This window comes from Polistes dominula, unplaced genomic scaffold (assembly GCF_049000335.1).
Source record: "Polistes dominula isolate Pdom_NZ unplaced genomic scaffold, Pdom_raw_medaka contig_18, whole genome shotgun sequence".
Taxonomy (NCBI): Eukaryota; Metazoa; Arthropoda; class Insecta; order Hymenoptera; family Vespidae; genus Polistes; species Polistes dominula.
The window spans coordinates 2,721,662-2,738,982 of record NW_028301164.1 but is presented as its reverse complement, the minus strand read 5'-3'; the positions used below and the strand labels follow the sequence as shown (position 1 = coordinate 2,738,982).

Here is a 17,321-nt window from a genome sequence, read left to right as displayed (position 1 = left end):
CGAAGCAATGTATTAATAAAAAAATAAATAAATAAATAGAATAAAACAAACGTAATTAAAACACGAACGAAACGGCGAGGAAAAGACGATGTTTTAGTTTCGTTAATATAAATATATAAATATATATATTAAATTATTATTATTATTATTATTAATTGGTGTTGTAATTAAATTATTACGTTATTCTTTAATCTTATTAAAAATATTCGTGTATAAACAAATATATATATATATATATATATATATATAAAAGATGCAATGACTGAACAATTGAGTGAATTTGAAATTGCAAATTGTGCGTTTGAAATTTTTCTTTTTTTTTTTTTCCTTTCTTTAGTAATAAAAATTAAATAACAATTATAATATAATATATATATATATATATATATATATATATATTTTTTTTTTTTTTTTTTTTTTTTTTTTTTTTAATATTAAAACAAAACACACACACGTCGTCTATCTCCACGCGAGTCCAACTTCGATCTTGAAAAAGAAAAACAATAAAATAATGGTACGTACACGATCATTCGAATGATTTATTTATTTATGTATGTATATAAATATATACTTATTAATTTACTTACACATATGAATACGCGTATAACGTGTATACGTGTTAATACGTTTTAATCGAGATCGAAGAAATCAATAAAAGCCTTTTCCGTCGCTCGTCCTGCCCGAAGAAACAAATAAAATTGATTTCCATGGAAAAGAATTATAAGAAAGAAAAAAAAATAATAATAAAAAAAGTCAGACACAAATTTGACGATAAGAAATAAAAATATAAATGCAAGAAATTATAAAACATGAAGTGCAAAAATCAGATCACGATCCCCGAAAAAAGCGAAAATGTCACGTTTAAGGAAAACAAAAGAAATTAAATAAAAGTATCGGTGATAATAAATAATGAATCAAATGAACGAAATAAAAGAAAAAAGAACAGAAAAATATATTAGAAAGAAAAAAAATAAATTATTACGATTTATTTAAATATAATAATTGAATGATTGAATAAATGAAATCGTGAAAATGAAATTAATTCGAATTTTTGTTGTCTTGATCGATTTACGTTAAACGTAATAATAATAATAATAATTATAATAATAATTATTATAATAATAATAATAGTAATAATTATTGTAATAATAAAAATAATAATAATAATAATTACAGGCACCGATAAATAAATAAATAAATAAATAAATAAATAAATAATCAATCAATCAATCGATCGATCGTGCGAAGCTCCGACCGAATTAGTGGAACGAAAGTACGACGATATTTGCGAAGAAAGTTTTTTTTAAAGAAAAGAAGAAAAAAAACTCAAAAACCAAAAAAAAAAGAAAAAATAATAAAAGACGAGTCGTCGTCTCGAGACAAGAGAGAGAGAGTGAGAGAGAGAGAGAGAGAGAGAGAGAGAGAGTACCAAATTCTAAAACTGTAAACTTTAAAATAATAAAATATAATAAAATAAAAAGAAAAGAAAAAAAAAAAGAAGAAAAAAAAGCTGAATATGCATAATAATATTGTAGAAAACGTATTCTACGATCGTAAACGATAAGATTAAATAAAAAAAAAAAAGGTGACAATGTAGATACACGATTGACATAAACATACATTAACAACATATACATACATATATACATACGTACACATATACGAACGCGCAGAGATATAAACGAGGAGAACAAATAAAAAAAATAAAAAAAATAAGAAACATGCATACGTACATTAATTAAATATTAAATAAACGAATGAAAAAACGCGGTTTCGAAAAAAATAAAAAATAAAAGAAATAAATATAAAAAAAAAAGAAAAAACAAAAAAAAAAACAAAGACAGAAAAATCGCGTCGATGAAATGTGAAATAAAATAATATTAGAAAATATAAAAAAACAAAACAAAAAATCAAATAAATAATTGTTTGAATGAAATTTAAATGGTATGCACGTTTCAGTACGCACAACACTATATCTTCTTAACGATTAAATTGTAATACACTTACGATACACACAAAAAAAAGAAAGAAAAAAAAAACACTCAACAACACACAGACACATACAACACACAACACACGTACATTAATTAAACGAAAGGATGTGAACCCAATACGGATAACAAATAAAATCTGTAAATCGGGAAAAAATTACTATCTCTCGCGATGCGTTTATATATAAATTAATTATGTACTTTTACCAGCACACACTCGCGGCGTTTAGTCATAGGTATATCACTAATTAAGGAATGAATGAACAAAATAAATAAAATAAAATAAAATAAAATAAAATAAAATCAAATAAAATAAAACGTATACCTATACTAATAACCGAAACACACAGAACGATTTTACGCGGCATTTCCAATTTTCCGACTAATATGATCGAAATGGAAAACAATGACGGAAGGGGGGCAGAGGGGAAAGAAAAAGGTATAAATTTAATGTAAAAGAAAAAAAAAAGAAAACAACAAGAAAGAATAAAAATTAAAACAACCGAAGAAAGATCGACGTAGAAATATGATTGGTCGGATGAAGTCGAATATGATCAGATGGGAGAAAGAAAAAACAAAGAAGAAAATTAATAAACAAATTATAAACAATTATAGTGATCTCGAAGTGAGCGAGCGAGTTAAAAAAAAAAAGATAGTTTAAGCATAGATAAAAGAAAGAAGAATAAATAAAAAAAAAATAAACTAATATTTCAACAAAATATGAAATAAAGATAATAAAACAAAATAATAACATATTAATTAAATAACAAACAAACAAACAAACAAACAAGCAACAAGAACAACCACCCTCGGAACGACGTGAGAAAGTGAAAAACGCGTTGCGCTTACGCGTGTTAATAAAAATGAGCGTCAACAAGAAAGAAAAAAAAAAAGAAAACAAACAAACAAACAAATAAACAAATAAACAAACAAACTAAAGAAAAGAAAAAAGTAACGTGCGTGAATATAAAATAAAAAATGATATATACAATATAATTAAATGAAAAATACTGAAGTATAAAAAAGTAAACACAACAGAGATAAAACACATTAAACAATTAAAAAAAAAAAAAAAAAAAAATTAACAACATTAGATTAGAAGCGTAGTCGTATAGGGATTCGAAATAATCGAATGAATCGAAAGAACGAATAAAAATAAAAAAGAAGAAGAAGATGATAAAAAAGAAAAGAAATAAAAAAAAAAACAACCATTAAATTATAACATTAAACATTAATGATATTATTATAACGTGAAATGATGCGAAAGAAATGAAAGAGAGGGAAAAAACAAAACAAATAAAAACAGACGAACAAAAAAGTTAATAACAATAAACAATGTTGAGAAAGGTAAATGTGTGAATGAAATTAAAATATGAGAAAGGTGGAAATATATATATATATATATACGTGTGTCATAACAAGTATTGCGTGCGTGTATGTAAGTTTCCGCGGTGGATGATCGATGATGTGCATGTATGTTTACATATGTTCATGTACACATATGTGTTGTGTGTGTGTTATGGATTTGTATGATGTGCGTGATACGAATGAGTGAGTTTATCCACGTTGGTTGTATTTTAACCGGAAGTTCCTGTTCCTCGAGATGGCGAAGAAAGGAAGAAAAGAAGACAAGAAAAAAAAAAGAAATGTAAGGAAAGAATGTGAATTAAAAAAAGAGAAATAGAAAGTTAGGAAAGTTAGAGAAAAAGAAAGAGAGAAAGAGAGAGAGAGAGAGAGAGAGGACAATGAAATACATCGTAAAAATTAATACAAGAAAATTGGATCTTTTTATAATAATTAAAAAATAAAAGGATAGATAATAAATAATTAAAAATATTTGATTAAAGTAATTGAAATTAAACAAAAGCAAAAAACGTGTCTTCTTCTCTCTCTCTCTTTCTCTCTCTCTCTCCTCTCCAATTAAATAATTAAAAAAAAAAAACACATTGTATATCGATGCGTGCCTGATCGAATATTTCGAGGAAAAAGAAAAAAAAAAAAAACATGAAATAATCAAACAAAATAAAAATAAAACACGTGAAAACACGCTGTGTATTAATTCGAGATAATTAAATTCACGCAATTAAAAAAAAAAAAAAAAAAAATCATTGAAAAAAAATATGATTTCTTTTTTTTGTTGTTCTAAAACAACAGAAATAATTCATAATTATTTTTGTGTTTCTATCGAAAATCAATTATGTTCGAGAAACTTAATCTTACTTTTTCTCTTTTTTTCGTGTACAATTATTGATTATCGAAAATAATATTATTCAACGTTGGTAACAAGGATCGATACTTTTCCGGAAATCGGGAAAAGAATACCATCTCTATATATATATATATATACATACAAACATACATAGATGCATACATGCATAGATACATTATACATAAATACATATGCATTAACTAACTATACAGGAATGGCTTGAATTTGCGAATAGAAATTGCCATTGATGAAATTTGAAATCATCTATTCGTTTGATGTTGATTTAATCGTATACTTGTTGTTTTAAATATCATACAATTTATATATATATATATTTTTTTTTAATATCAGATTATAAAATGTACTATTATTATTATATATATATAAATGGAAGATCAGGTTCGATTGATAAATTAATTAATTAATTAATTAATTAATTAATTATCGATAATCATTGGGTACGTTGCGTTGTTTAAACGTTTCAAGGAATTATACAAAATTTATTACGATAGAGAAATGTTTGAATTTAAATAATTATATATATATATATTATGTAAATATGACATATGTGAAAGATATTATTATTATTATTATATTAATTATAATGATCTCTGATTTTGTTACGATTAAGAAAATCAATATTCCGTTCCACGTCGTCTCGTCTAAATGCGTTTCTTCTAACGTAAAATATAAAAAAAACTAATCTTTTCCTTGAAAGATGATCAATATACATTAGTGCTGCCATACTTATTATATATAGATGATTATATAACATATATATATGTTATATAATTGAAAAGTACTTTAGTAACGATGGAAGTGGTAATAAGAAATAAAAAAGTATTTTATGATAAATTAAATAATGGAAAAACACAATGAAATAATAAATAGAACCGAATATCGAATTAATTTTAATCAAGTGGAACAATCTTATGAAAATATACAAATAATTATTAAAAAAAAAATTAGATTATATATATCGATACTATAATCGATATTTACAAAATTCTTTATTAATAAGAAGAAGTAATGTATAATTAATTTGAAAAAGATTAATATTCCATTTATTTTGTTATTTTTTTTAAAAACCTATTTTAATAAAAGTTGCATTTAATGTTTGACGTTTCAACTAAAGTTCTTTTCACATAATTATTATATTATATATATATATATATATATATATATATTTTATATTAATTAATTTATAATATATAAATACAGTATTACATTATATAAAATATATATTATTTTGTATAATATATATTTTATATTACTTTAATTATTATAAATTAATTTATAATAAATATAAATATAATATAGAAATATATTATTATTTAAAATATATTAATTTATTAGCAAATAAATAAATTAATCTATTTTGAATATATATTAATTTATAATAATTAAAATAATATATATTTTATATTAACCTATTTGTATTAATTAATTTTATAAACTATTATTAATAATTACTATAATAATTTATTATATTAATTTTATATAACTTTTTCATACTAATCAATTATTATTAATATTATTATTGCATTTTTTTTTTTTTTTTTTGAGAAAATTTTAGAGAAAAATTTCAATTATTCGCATAATGTTTCGCACATTGAACAAAATGATTAAAATTTTGCATTCGAATTGAATAAAATACTCTCTAACTAAAATATAAATAATAAATAATAAATTATTTATATTATAATCTATATCAAGGAAAAGAAGAAGAAAAAAAAAACGAAAAAAAGAAAAAAGACGAGACGCATTATAAGGAACGAAAAAAAAAAAAATTAATTCAAAGCAAAAATTACAAAATAATAAAAATAATAATACAATACGATGGATAAAACGAATGAGCGTTTATTAAATGTGTGTATGTGTCCATGTATGAATGTAATATTTAAATGTAATGCGTAAAAATACGTCGAAAAAAAAAAATACGTGATGTGTATGTGAGAATATGTGATAGGGGAAAACAAAAAAAAAACACGTATGTGTATGTACTCAAGCGAAAAAGTCAAATGAAAAATGAGATACAGGAATGCATTTTAGAAAAAAAAAAAAAAATAAATAAATAAATAAATTAAAAAAAGTACGTAGTAACCAGGAACGCTTGTGTTGACTGCCAAGAAAAGTATGAAAAACTCGATGGGGTTGTAAAGTTTGTGAGAAAAATAATAAAAAACAGATCAAACGATTGCATGGGGTGAGGAAGGGGAGGAGAGGTTTAATAATGAAAGAAAAGAAAAACAAGCAAGCAAATAAATAAATATTAATTAATTAACAAACGAAAAGAAAAGAAAGGAAAAGAAAAAAGATTTGAATTGTGGTAGAGGAGGGAAAAAAGAGGATTTTGCGAAACTTGAATATATATATATATATATAAAAAAAAAAAAAAAACGGTAAAAAAATGGAGAAACGAAGAAGCCAATGAAGATAAGAAGATGGGGAAAAGAAATTCTCCAAGTTACTTGCTCACTGAAAATAATATTCTAAATAAAGTTCTTACCCGAGATAACAAAAAAAAAAAAGAAAAAAATAATCTAGATATTATTATTATTATTATTACTATTATTATTATACATCGGTATAATGCGATAATTAATTATTACGTACAAAACTAAGTATCGAGACGTAAAAGGAAGATTAAGAAAAAAAAACATGTGAAAGAAGAATAGGAAGAGGTGAAGGAGGAGGATTTAAAACGAGAGGAATGAAATTAATGAAATGAAAAAATTACAAAATGTAAGCAGTCGTTGACATTGACGCGCGCACGTTAAATTAAATTAAATTATAAATTAAAGTATTATTAAATAAAATATAATAAAAAAAAAAAAAAATAAAAAAAATCGAATTCGTATAATATTAATAAAAAAAAAAAAAAAAAAGAAAAGAAAAGAAAGAAAAAGAAGATGTGTGTGATGATGAATGAAAAAAAAAAATAAAAGTTCAATGGTTTTTATCAATAAAAAGGAAAAAGATAAATCTCTTTGATAATTCCTAAGATCATTTAAATAATTTCAATTAGAATAATTATTTATTATCGCGTTCTCATTTGCAAAGATTTATTTAAAAAAAACGTATTATTCAAATCATCGAACATTTATGTCATTGAAAAAAAAAATAAATAAATAAAAATAAAAAATAACGAAAGCGATAAAATGATCTCTCGCGTTTGATTAAAACGAGATAAAAATCACATAAAATCGTGTTTAGAATAATAACGATTCGATTAGAACGATCAGATATGAAATTTTCTCCCATCAGAATTTCTTTTTGTACCCTCACACCCTCTCCCGCCCTATTTTTTCATCGCAAGTACCGATGATTCATATAAATTCTCATTTAATGAATAAACGTCAAATGTAAAAAGAAATGTCTACCAATTCGATTCGATTTTTGAAATAACATAAACTCAAAATCTTTATACGACTTGCCGAAACGTAAACGTAAACGTAAACTAAACGAATAGAAAACAAAATGAAATGAAACGAAATTAAATGAAATGAAAAAAGAAAACGAAAGTTTTCAATTGACAAATTGAAAATTCCAAATTGAAAATGAAAATTTAAATGATTAAAAAGAAAAGAAAAAACGAGTGCGCGCGTGATTGTTCAAATCGATTATTGCTCTGAAAAAGAACACACGAATTGTATTTATACAAAAAAAAAAAAAATAAAATAAAAAAATAAAAAAATAAATAAACAAACCATAAAAATGAAAAAAGAGAAAAAACGATAAAAGAAAAAGTAAATATTAAATAATTAAGTAAAAAAAGAAAGAAAAAACAGCGCTGTACATTGCGAGGGTGTATAAGTTTACAGCGAAACGCATAGTATGGGACTTGTAAAAGTAAACTAACGAATACGAACAAATACAAATGAATGATATTATAAAAAAAAAAAGTCACAAATTGAGAAATTGAGAATGATCAAGAAAGTGTTCAGGTGAAAAAATAAAACGAAATCGTCAATCACCTGTGGTACGTAAAATATACACACACACACACATATATAAATATATGTATATACACACACATATATATATATACAAAACACATAATACATACACACGGAAAGAATGACACCGTTAACAAACAAAAAAATGGCGACGAATACATTATCCACTGTTACGTAAAGAAAACAAAATGTAACACAGAAAATAAGAAAAAGAAAAAAAACGTATCGTTGCATGATCGATATACCTAAAGAATTATTACTACGTGATACGTCATTATTATGTAAAGTTTTTATTGAGTGAGTAAAATTATGTTATCGATGAATAATGCATCATCAATCAGTTTCTTTTTTTAAACATTTCCTCCTTCAAATCCTATTCTAAAATCCTGCAAGTTTTTTTTTTTTATCTAAAAATTTGTATAATAATAAAAAAAAATAAATGTTCACATGTTTTCTTTTGTATCATCAACGAGAAGACGATAATATTATTATTTATATGGTAAGTTTAATATTAATATTAATATTCGCAAGATTTTTTGATTAATTACATACACCATCATTTGTTGTTGTTGTTGTTGCTGTTCTTGTTGAATACCTAAATTTTGTAAATTATGTCAATAATGTATCATCAATCAGTTTCGTTTTTAAACTTTTTCCTCATTCAAATCCTATTCTATAATCCTGCAAGATTTTTTTTAATCTAAAAATTTGTATAATAATAAAAAAAAATAAATGTGCACATGTTTTCTCTTGTATCACCAACAAGAAGACGATAATATTATTATTTATATGGTAAGTTTAATATTAATATTAATATTCGCAAGATTTTTTGATTAATTACATACCCCATCATTTGTTGTTGTTGTTGTTGCTGTTCTTGTTGAATACCTAAATTTTGTAAATTATGTCACAGATATACTGTCTGTATTATACATATTTACATATAATTGTATATAGAAAGGGATAAAAATTGTATATGCTGTGTCATGAGATATATTATATTTACATTATGTTGCTACATAATATAATACATTATAAGATATGAAGACTCACTTATGTTGTTCACTCGCATAATCACTCACGATATTTAAACTTGCATACAAGTTTTTGTTTTGCTCGTAAATATATATATATATATTATATCACTTAAAGAATTGCACATGGTTTTAATAAAATAAAAAAAAAATAAAAAAATACAAATGAAAATTAAAACAAAAAAAAAGTAATTATAAACAAATCTTAAAAAGTGAAATAATACGATAGTATTGAAGCAAGTTTTAAACAACAATATAGTCGTTTGAACAACTAAAAACGAAACTTTACACTTTAACAAACAACAACAACAACGATCGATTAAAAATACTAAACAAATTGGACTAATTGATTCTAGTTTCATTTTTTTTTTTTTCAATACTCCTTGTCAATTTTTAATCAAACGAATTGAGAGATTAAAAATTATACGAACGAAATTATTGCAATATTTTAATATCACGTTATTTTCAAACAAACATAAAAATAAACAGAAATTTTTGTGTGTAACTCAATACAAATAAAAAAAAAAATAAAAAATAACACATTAAATTTATTACTGATTAATTAATTTGAAATATAATTTTATATTAGGAGAGAGAAAAACAAAATAGAAAATAAAATTTGTATAAACGCGTACAATAAAAAAAAAAAAAAAAAAAAAAAACAAGAATAAACAATCGTACTTTGCAATCTTACAAAGTACTTCATTCCATTGCATTTATCTATTAATTATTAATATTAAAAAAAAAAAAAAATACAACGTGTAAAACAATCTTCCTTAAATATATTATTTCAATTTGACAACTCGTACGAAATACTAAATGAATTTTCTTCTTTGTATTTGTTTCTTAGTTTTTTAGTTTCATTTTTCTCTTTTCATTTTCATTTTTTAAATGTATACCCGATAATATCTAATCTAAATTCGTATAAACAATAAACATCAAGAAGATATATAATATCGTATATATATATATATTAATAAAACAATGAAACTTTAAGTTTATATCTAGTCGACGAAATTTTTGTGTTTTTTCTTTTTTTCCTTCCTGACTCGATATTCTTAAACAAATTCAAATTGCATTGTCATATGCAAAATAAATTGTTTTCTTTTTTTTTTTAAATAATAATCAATAGCCATGTATACATATATATATATACGTTTTTTTTTCCACATATCACACCACCATAACGCCATACACACCACTTCATACGCATCGTAATGTTCATTTTCAATAGGTGCACTAATATTTGGAAATTTGTACTTGTCTTATCGTAGTATGTATGACAAAATATTCGAAAATTATTTTAAATACGTACGTTCGTATGTATGTATGTATGTATGTATGCATGTATGAATGTACGTATATGTATGCATGTAAGTATTTATGTATAATATTTTTTGTTAACATAAATAATTGGTTAACAATGCGTTATCATTGAGTTCACCAATTATAAGTATACGATTTTGCACATATTTTGCAATACGTATTTTATAATATCTATAAATTATTTAAACGATCCGGAGGGGGTATCGTTAAAAGCATTACGTTCCTAATTTCATAATAAATATTTTATGGTAAACGTATTTTGTTATCTATAATACCGTTGTATGCATTTTAAGTGTTAAGTTAATAGGTTTATTAGTTTTTTTTTTTTTTTTTTTTTTTTTGGTAATCGTATAAAACAACGAATGACGAATAAAATTGATGGAGTTGATAAATTAAATCAGAATTTCTCAAAGTGTATGGTCCATAAATGGGGTTCGTCAACATTTGAAATAAAAATAATCAATTCTTTAGATAAACCAAAATGAATTCTAAACTAAACGTATAAACATGTGTGTAAGTTTAATATAATAAAAATAAAAATAGTATAAAATTAATGCACAGTGTAACGAAAAGATTGAACCATAGAAATGAAGAAGGGAGTTTAATCGAATGGATAAACTTTGAGAAACCCTAAATTAAATTATATTTTTCCATCTATCGTTAAATTCGAATCTTCAATCTTGTTTATATTAATTCATTCTAATCATCCTAATACAATACGATTATTAATAATTAAAACGAACATTCCCCTTTCGTATTTACTTGAATGTCGTATTAAATTTTTGATCCTATCAAAATCACTTTTTAAAAGTGTTATTCCTTGAATAAAAAATCAAACTTATGTTTTATATTTTCTCCTTTTATCAATACTTTCTTGTTTCTGCAAATAATTCTTAATAAAAATGTATATAGCACATAATCCGTCAGTGTTAATCAGACTCAGGTACAATTATACGTGAATAAACGGAAGAATAATTAATTAATAATTAAATCTGTGCAAAAAAATTTCCGTTGGTTTTTCTTCTTTTCTTTCTTTTTTTTTTTTGTTTTTTGTATAAATAAATACATGAGAATTACCTTATGTTACGTTATAAATGATCATAACTTTAAACAGAGAAAAGTTATTTTTGATTAAAGCGAAAACTATGGAAACATTGTCAAGTTACATTAAACGATATCTTGACCATTTTCAACCTGACACCCATAATTATCCTTATCCTTATCATCTTCCTTATCTTTGTTGCTATCGTTAAGAAGATCCCTCTGTTTAGAAAAATCATCCCGATTGTGTCCCCTTTTATCAAGATCCGTGGTAATTGTAGTCGTAGACGTCATGGTTGTTGTAGCACTCGTTGACGATGATGTTTTGCTAGAATTTTCATCGTTTTTACATAAACCAACGTCATTGGTTTGCGATTTGTCGAGTAACGAACTAAATTCACCGAATTTTAAAAAATCCTGCATAGCCGTTTGTTCGGTGTTAACCTGAAAACAAAAAAACAAATCCATGACACAATTTATATTAACATGTTTGAAAATATATATATAAAGATTTTACTTTGATAACATTTATCAAAATGATCATAGTTCAAACCTTTCTCGGTCTTCCACGTTTTCCTTTGACCGGTAAAGATGGCGTAGAAATTGTTGGAGTTGAATTTAAGTTGGTCTTTTTTTTTGGATGATTGTAAATGGGAATCCAAATGTTGTTTCAATTTGTCTTGTCTTGCAAACATTCTTGGACATATGTTACACGCAAATGGTCTTTCACCTGTATGAACTCTTCTGTGTCTTGCCAAATGTGATGCTCGTGTAAAAGCCAATATACAAAGGTCGCATGAAAAAGGTTTGTATTGTGCACGTTCGGATTTTAATGAACTTTTAACTTCCCTTCCTTCGTTTATACCACCCCCACTACCACCACCACCACCACCACCATTAGCACTACCACCATTAGCACTACCATTACTACCACTACCACGTTTTGTAATCATATCTGCTTTTCTTTTTACACCTATTCTCAAGGTTTCTTCTGGGCTCTTTGGTGATATCTAAATTGAATATAAATTATCAATGATTTAATTAATTAATTAATTAAGAAAAAATTATCTGTTGGATTTATGAATATGTGTACATACCATATTTTCTTCTCGTTCTCTCAAATCATCATTCATTTGAATATCTGGTACCGTTGGATCAATAGAACCATTGTTGAATGATTTTACTGTACTACTCGCATCCTCGTAACGCCAATCTCTATCATCGTCCCTTAAAGTTGAACGATCCTTTGGTTTGATTTCTAATGGATCACTATTTCTTGTTATACGACCTACCGATACTCTTTTTTGTCCCTTGTATCTGGTCTCTCTTTTATACATTGGTGGTGGTATACGTCTCTAAACAAAAAAAGAAATAATACTGTAATTAGAACAAAAATTGTGTAAACAACACATTTATAACATTATTTATTAAAAATAAATCATTTTGTTAGATTTTTTTAATAAAATCTTAACCCTCAAAAAAATTTCTATTAAGCATAAAAAACAAATTACAAAAATTACAAATGATTAAAGTATTAATACCAAGTAATATAAAATAAAAAGATAAGATAAAAAGATTTTTATATCGTATTTGAAATAATTCAAATTTTTATTATTAATAACGATAATATAATTAAGACAAAAATATTATTTAAAAGTAGATAATTTTGCTAGATTTTCTAATAAAACCTTAAACCTTAAAACTTTCTATAAAAAAAAAACAAATTACAAATTACAAATTACAAATTTAAATATAATACAATGAAATATATTTATAAATAATAAAAAATAATCGAAATATTAATGTACCAAGTAAAATAAAATAAAAACAAATCTAAATCTTTTCATACCATAATTTCAAATAATTCCAAAATTTATTCGTATTAATTAAAAAATAAAAGACACTTTAAACTTACGATAAAAAAAAGAAAAAAAAGACAAAAATAAAAATCGAATGAAATGATAAACAATTAACAAAAATTTCAATAAAATCAAATGAAATAAAATCTTACTTACGATTTGCGTTCCGGATGATCGTAATGGTTCGTCGTATGTATCTTCGTGACCGTCCATGACCATAGGATCGTCCTCGACCTCGATCTCTTCGACCTTGATGTTATCCTCCAACGATTCAACCGACGATTGTTTTGGTAAAAAAGGAATAACCGATGGTTCTTTTATATACTCGGTTGTATGTACTCTTGCTTCTATGTGACATCGTTGAGTTCTCGATGAATCTAATCTGTTATAAGAATTTCGATTGTTATCCTGATTTCTTTGATCACCCGATAGACCACGTATTTCCAAATCTGTCGCTGTTTTTATCAACGATGGTAAATGTTCTTCGGCTACGTCGATTGATCCACGATACATGAAATCCAAAAGACATTCCATTTCTTCCACTGCAACACCTGTGAATAATTAACTGAATTATTTCTTCGTTTTTTTTTTTTTTTTATTTATTTATCTTATTATATATTATACATTTTATTTATTTTATTTTATTTATTTTTTTTATATCTTATATATTTTATTTTATTTATTTTTATTTATTTTTATATTTAATATCTTATCTTTCTATCTTAACTCTTATATATTTATATTAATTTTTTTTATTTATTTTATTATATATTATATATTATATATTTTATTTAATTTTAATTATTAATTTTATTTATTTTTTTTATAAATTGATTTTTAACATATCTTATAGCAATTTGTAATAACTAAATGATGAATAAATGTTTTTTTCTTTTTTTAATTTATTTTTTCATTAAAAATTTATTTATATTATTAACAAAATTCTGTATATTTTTCTTTTAAACATAATGACTTCTTGAACAAATTTTACCATCAATAATATCTAATTTAACTAAAATCAATATCTCATATATTCAAAAGATTGTTAAAACATTAAATAAAAGTTACACACCTGAAACTATTTTATGAAATATTGTAAAAAATTCTTACAAAATATACGTCAATATTGAAAATAATTATTAATACAATAAACAAATATTTGAACAATCTATATTTTAAAAATAATATCATAATTTTTATCAATTTCAATATAATATTTAATATAAAATTATTATTGAGATAAAATATTAATGGAATATTTTTTTAAAGATTAATTACTTTTTAATTTCCTTTTCTTTTTCTTTTTCAATCATCCATTTCATTGGATTATCAATTCGTTAGAGGAGTAAAAGTGTAATTAATTTCTCGAGTCCTTGATTAAAGGAAAAAAATTTTTTTTTTTTTTTTTAGTTGATGCAAATCCAATTTCAATAATAAATCGAGTAGCACGAAAGTAGAGTAAACGATTGTTAAAGGATAGTATGATATTACATTATACACATCCATATACATATATATATATATATATATATATATATATATATATATATATACATCTGCCAGTTCAATTGTATATATATATATACCTAAAGGTATATTATTCAATTCAAACGACACATGCTATGTATTGTTTCCCCCATATGCATGCATACACGAACAAACGATCCCATTTAATATACATTGAGATTTTCCTTATCGTGCTTTAACGATAAGAGAAACCTCGTGACATGAAATTCATTAGCATAATGAGTTAACGTTGACTTTATAATCAAGTAATATGGAAATATAATAATAATAATAATAAAAAAGAAAGAAATTAGATTTCTTTTTCTTTTTTTTTTTTTAAGAGGTTCAAGATTTCGATGAACCTTTCAATAAATTTACGCTTCAATTTTAATGATACAACACACTGTTGAATAATATCGATCGATTATTATTCATTTAGAAAATGTATCATAGTTTTTAATAATATGTCCAAATATTTCGTCGAATTTAATTATACACAAATTTAATATTTATATTTGAAATAATAAAAAATAAAGAAAATTGCTTTCAATAAAAAATTTAAAAATATAAAAATAAGTTTCTATAATATATTTAATAATAATTATATCTAATCGAATTTAACTACACATTAACTTAATATTTCAATTAGAAATAAGAAAAAATAAAGAAAATTATTTTTTATAAAAAATTCAAAAATATAAATAAGAGTATGTAATACATTTAATAATAATTATATCATACCTTTGAGTATGAGAATAGGTTGTTCTCCATAATGTTCTTTGAAAACTCTTTCGAAGTATGGACTGCATGCTGCCAGAACAAGCCTATGTGCCCTTAACATGCCACCCTGACAAGCTAAGGTCGCATCCGTGAGGGAGCCACTTTTGTAAAGACCCTCGAACAAACCTGACAAGTTTGCAAGGTGATTGTTCCAAGTAAGATTGAACGTTTTCTCGCCCATTATTCTAGAAGACTGTAATCCCTGAAACATTAACAAATTAATAATATTCATCAGAATTATCATAATAATAAATAATAATAATAATAATCATTATCATCATCATCATTGTAATCATTTTCGAGACTTGATCAAAACTCATGAATATAACATACAACAAAAATAACTTATACAAAATCTAAGCAATTAAATAGAGTAATAAATATTTAAAAAAGAAAAGAAAAAAAGAATAATGAATAAAATAGATTCCATATTGTTTCGTATTTACGTAAGGTACATGTAAAACATGTGTTATATAAGATATCAGAGTGTGTGAATAATAAGAGAGAAACAAAACGATTTCTACGACGTTAAAATTCTTAACGTTTGATCGATCGACGAAAATAAATGCCAAAAAAAAAAAAATCATCACCCATAGTTAAACTGAAAAATCCATTTCTCAAATCTTCCTAATAATAATTATACAAACTTAATTACAACAAAATATAACAAACATACGTAATATATCTATATGTACTAATCATTGAACATGATTGAATTAAATAGAAAAAATTATTATTCATCGAATCAAGAACAGAACAGAACAGAACAGAACAGAACAGAACAGGAAAATAAAAAAGAAAATAAAAAATTCTCTATTAAAGATTGTACAAATTTATAACATTGGTACACACACACGCACATTACCATATACATATACATAAGTATGTATATGTGTTTATACAATAGGTTGTTTTAAGATAACAACACAGAGAGGTTCTCTTGTAATAATAGTTACATCATCATTGAAAGAACCACGAACCGACTATCACATTAACGTCGTAGCAGTTTTAATTGACGCGTTGAACGGAAAAAACATTCCTTCGTTCGATCCTCGTTGTCATCATTGTCTCTACCAATATATATATATATATATGATGCATATTTTATATACACTTGCAAGAGAGAAATACTTACTATGCAATACTGACTAGATCGTAATGGTTTGTGCATCACGGATAACTCGTCCATGAAGTAACATTTAAAATAGATTCAATCGCGAGTTGGACCATGCACCCTTTTTTTATTTTGTTTTCTATTTTTTTGTTTTTTTATTTGTACCAAACCCTGTTTTTTTTTTATTTATATCAATCACCAAACTAACAAAATCCTTTTTGAATTTAAATTGCGTTTTATACTCTTCTAACGAGTGTATATATTTATGTATGTATATCGTTACTTATTTTTTTGTATCTTATACGTGTATTAGATATAATACACGTGTGTGTTCATGTTAATGAAAAAAAAAGAAAAAAAATTAATTTCTGTAAAGTGTGTGTGTGTGTTTATAATACACGTGTCATTTGTTACATAAACGTGCTTCGTATGAAGATTCTTGCATAATCTCGCTAAAATCAAATGAATACTTTCGTGAAAAACTGTACTCTCTTTCTCTCTC

At 24.0% G+C, this 17,321-nt stretch overlaps 1 protein-coding gene across 1 annotated transcript; it reads right to left on the bottom strand.

Annotated features, from left to right (window-relative positions):
* Window positions 1–6,583: 6,583 nt before the first annotated feature.
* LOC107070343 (uncharacterized) lies at window positions 6,584–17,239 on the bottom strand. The gene is given in 7 exon segments (XM_015328447.2): window positions 6,584–12,004; window positions 12,114–12,203; window positions 12,205–12,570; window positions 12,658–12,915; window positions 13,576–13,970; window positions 15,667–15,907; window positions 16,841–17,239. Coding segments are annotated over 7 exon segments (1,722 nt in total). The 5' UTR covers window positions 16,895–17,239; the 3' UTR covers window positions 6,584–11,686.
* Between the last annotated feature and the right edge of the window lie 82 nt (window positions 17,240–17,321).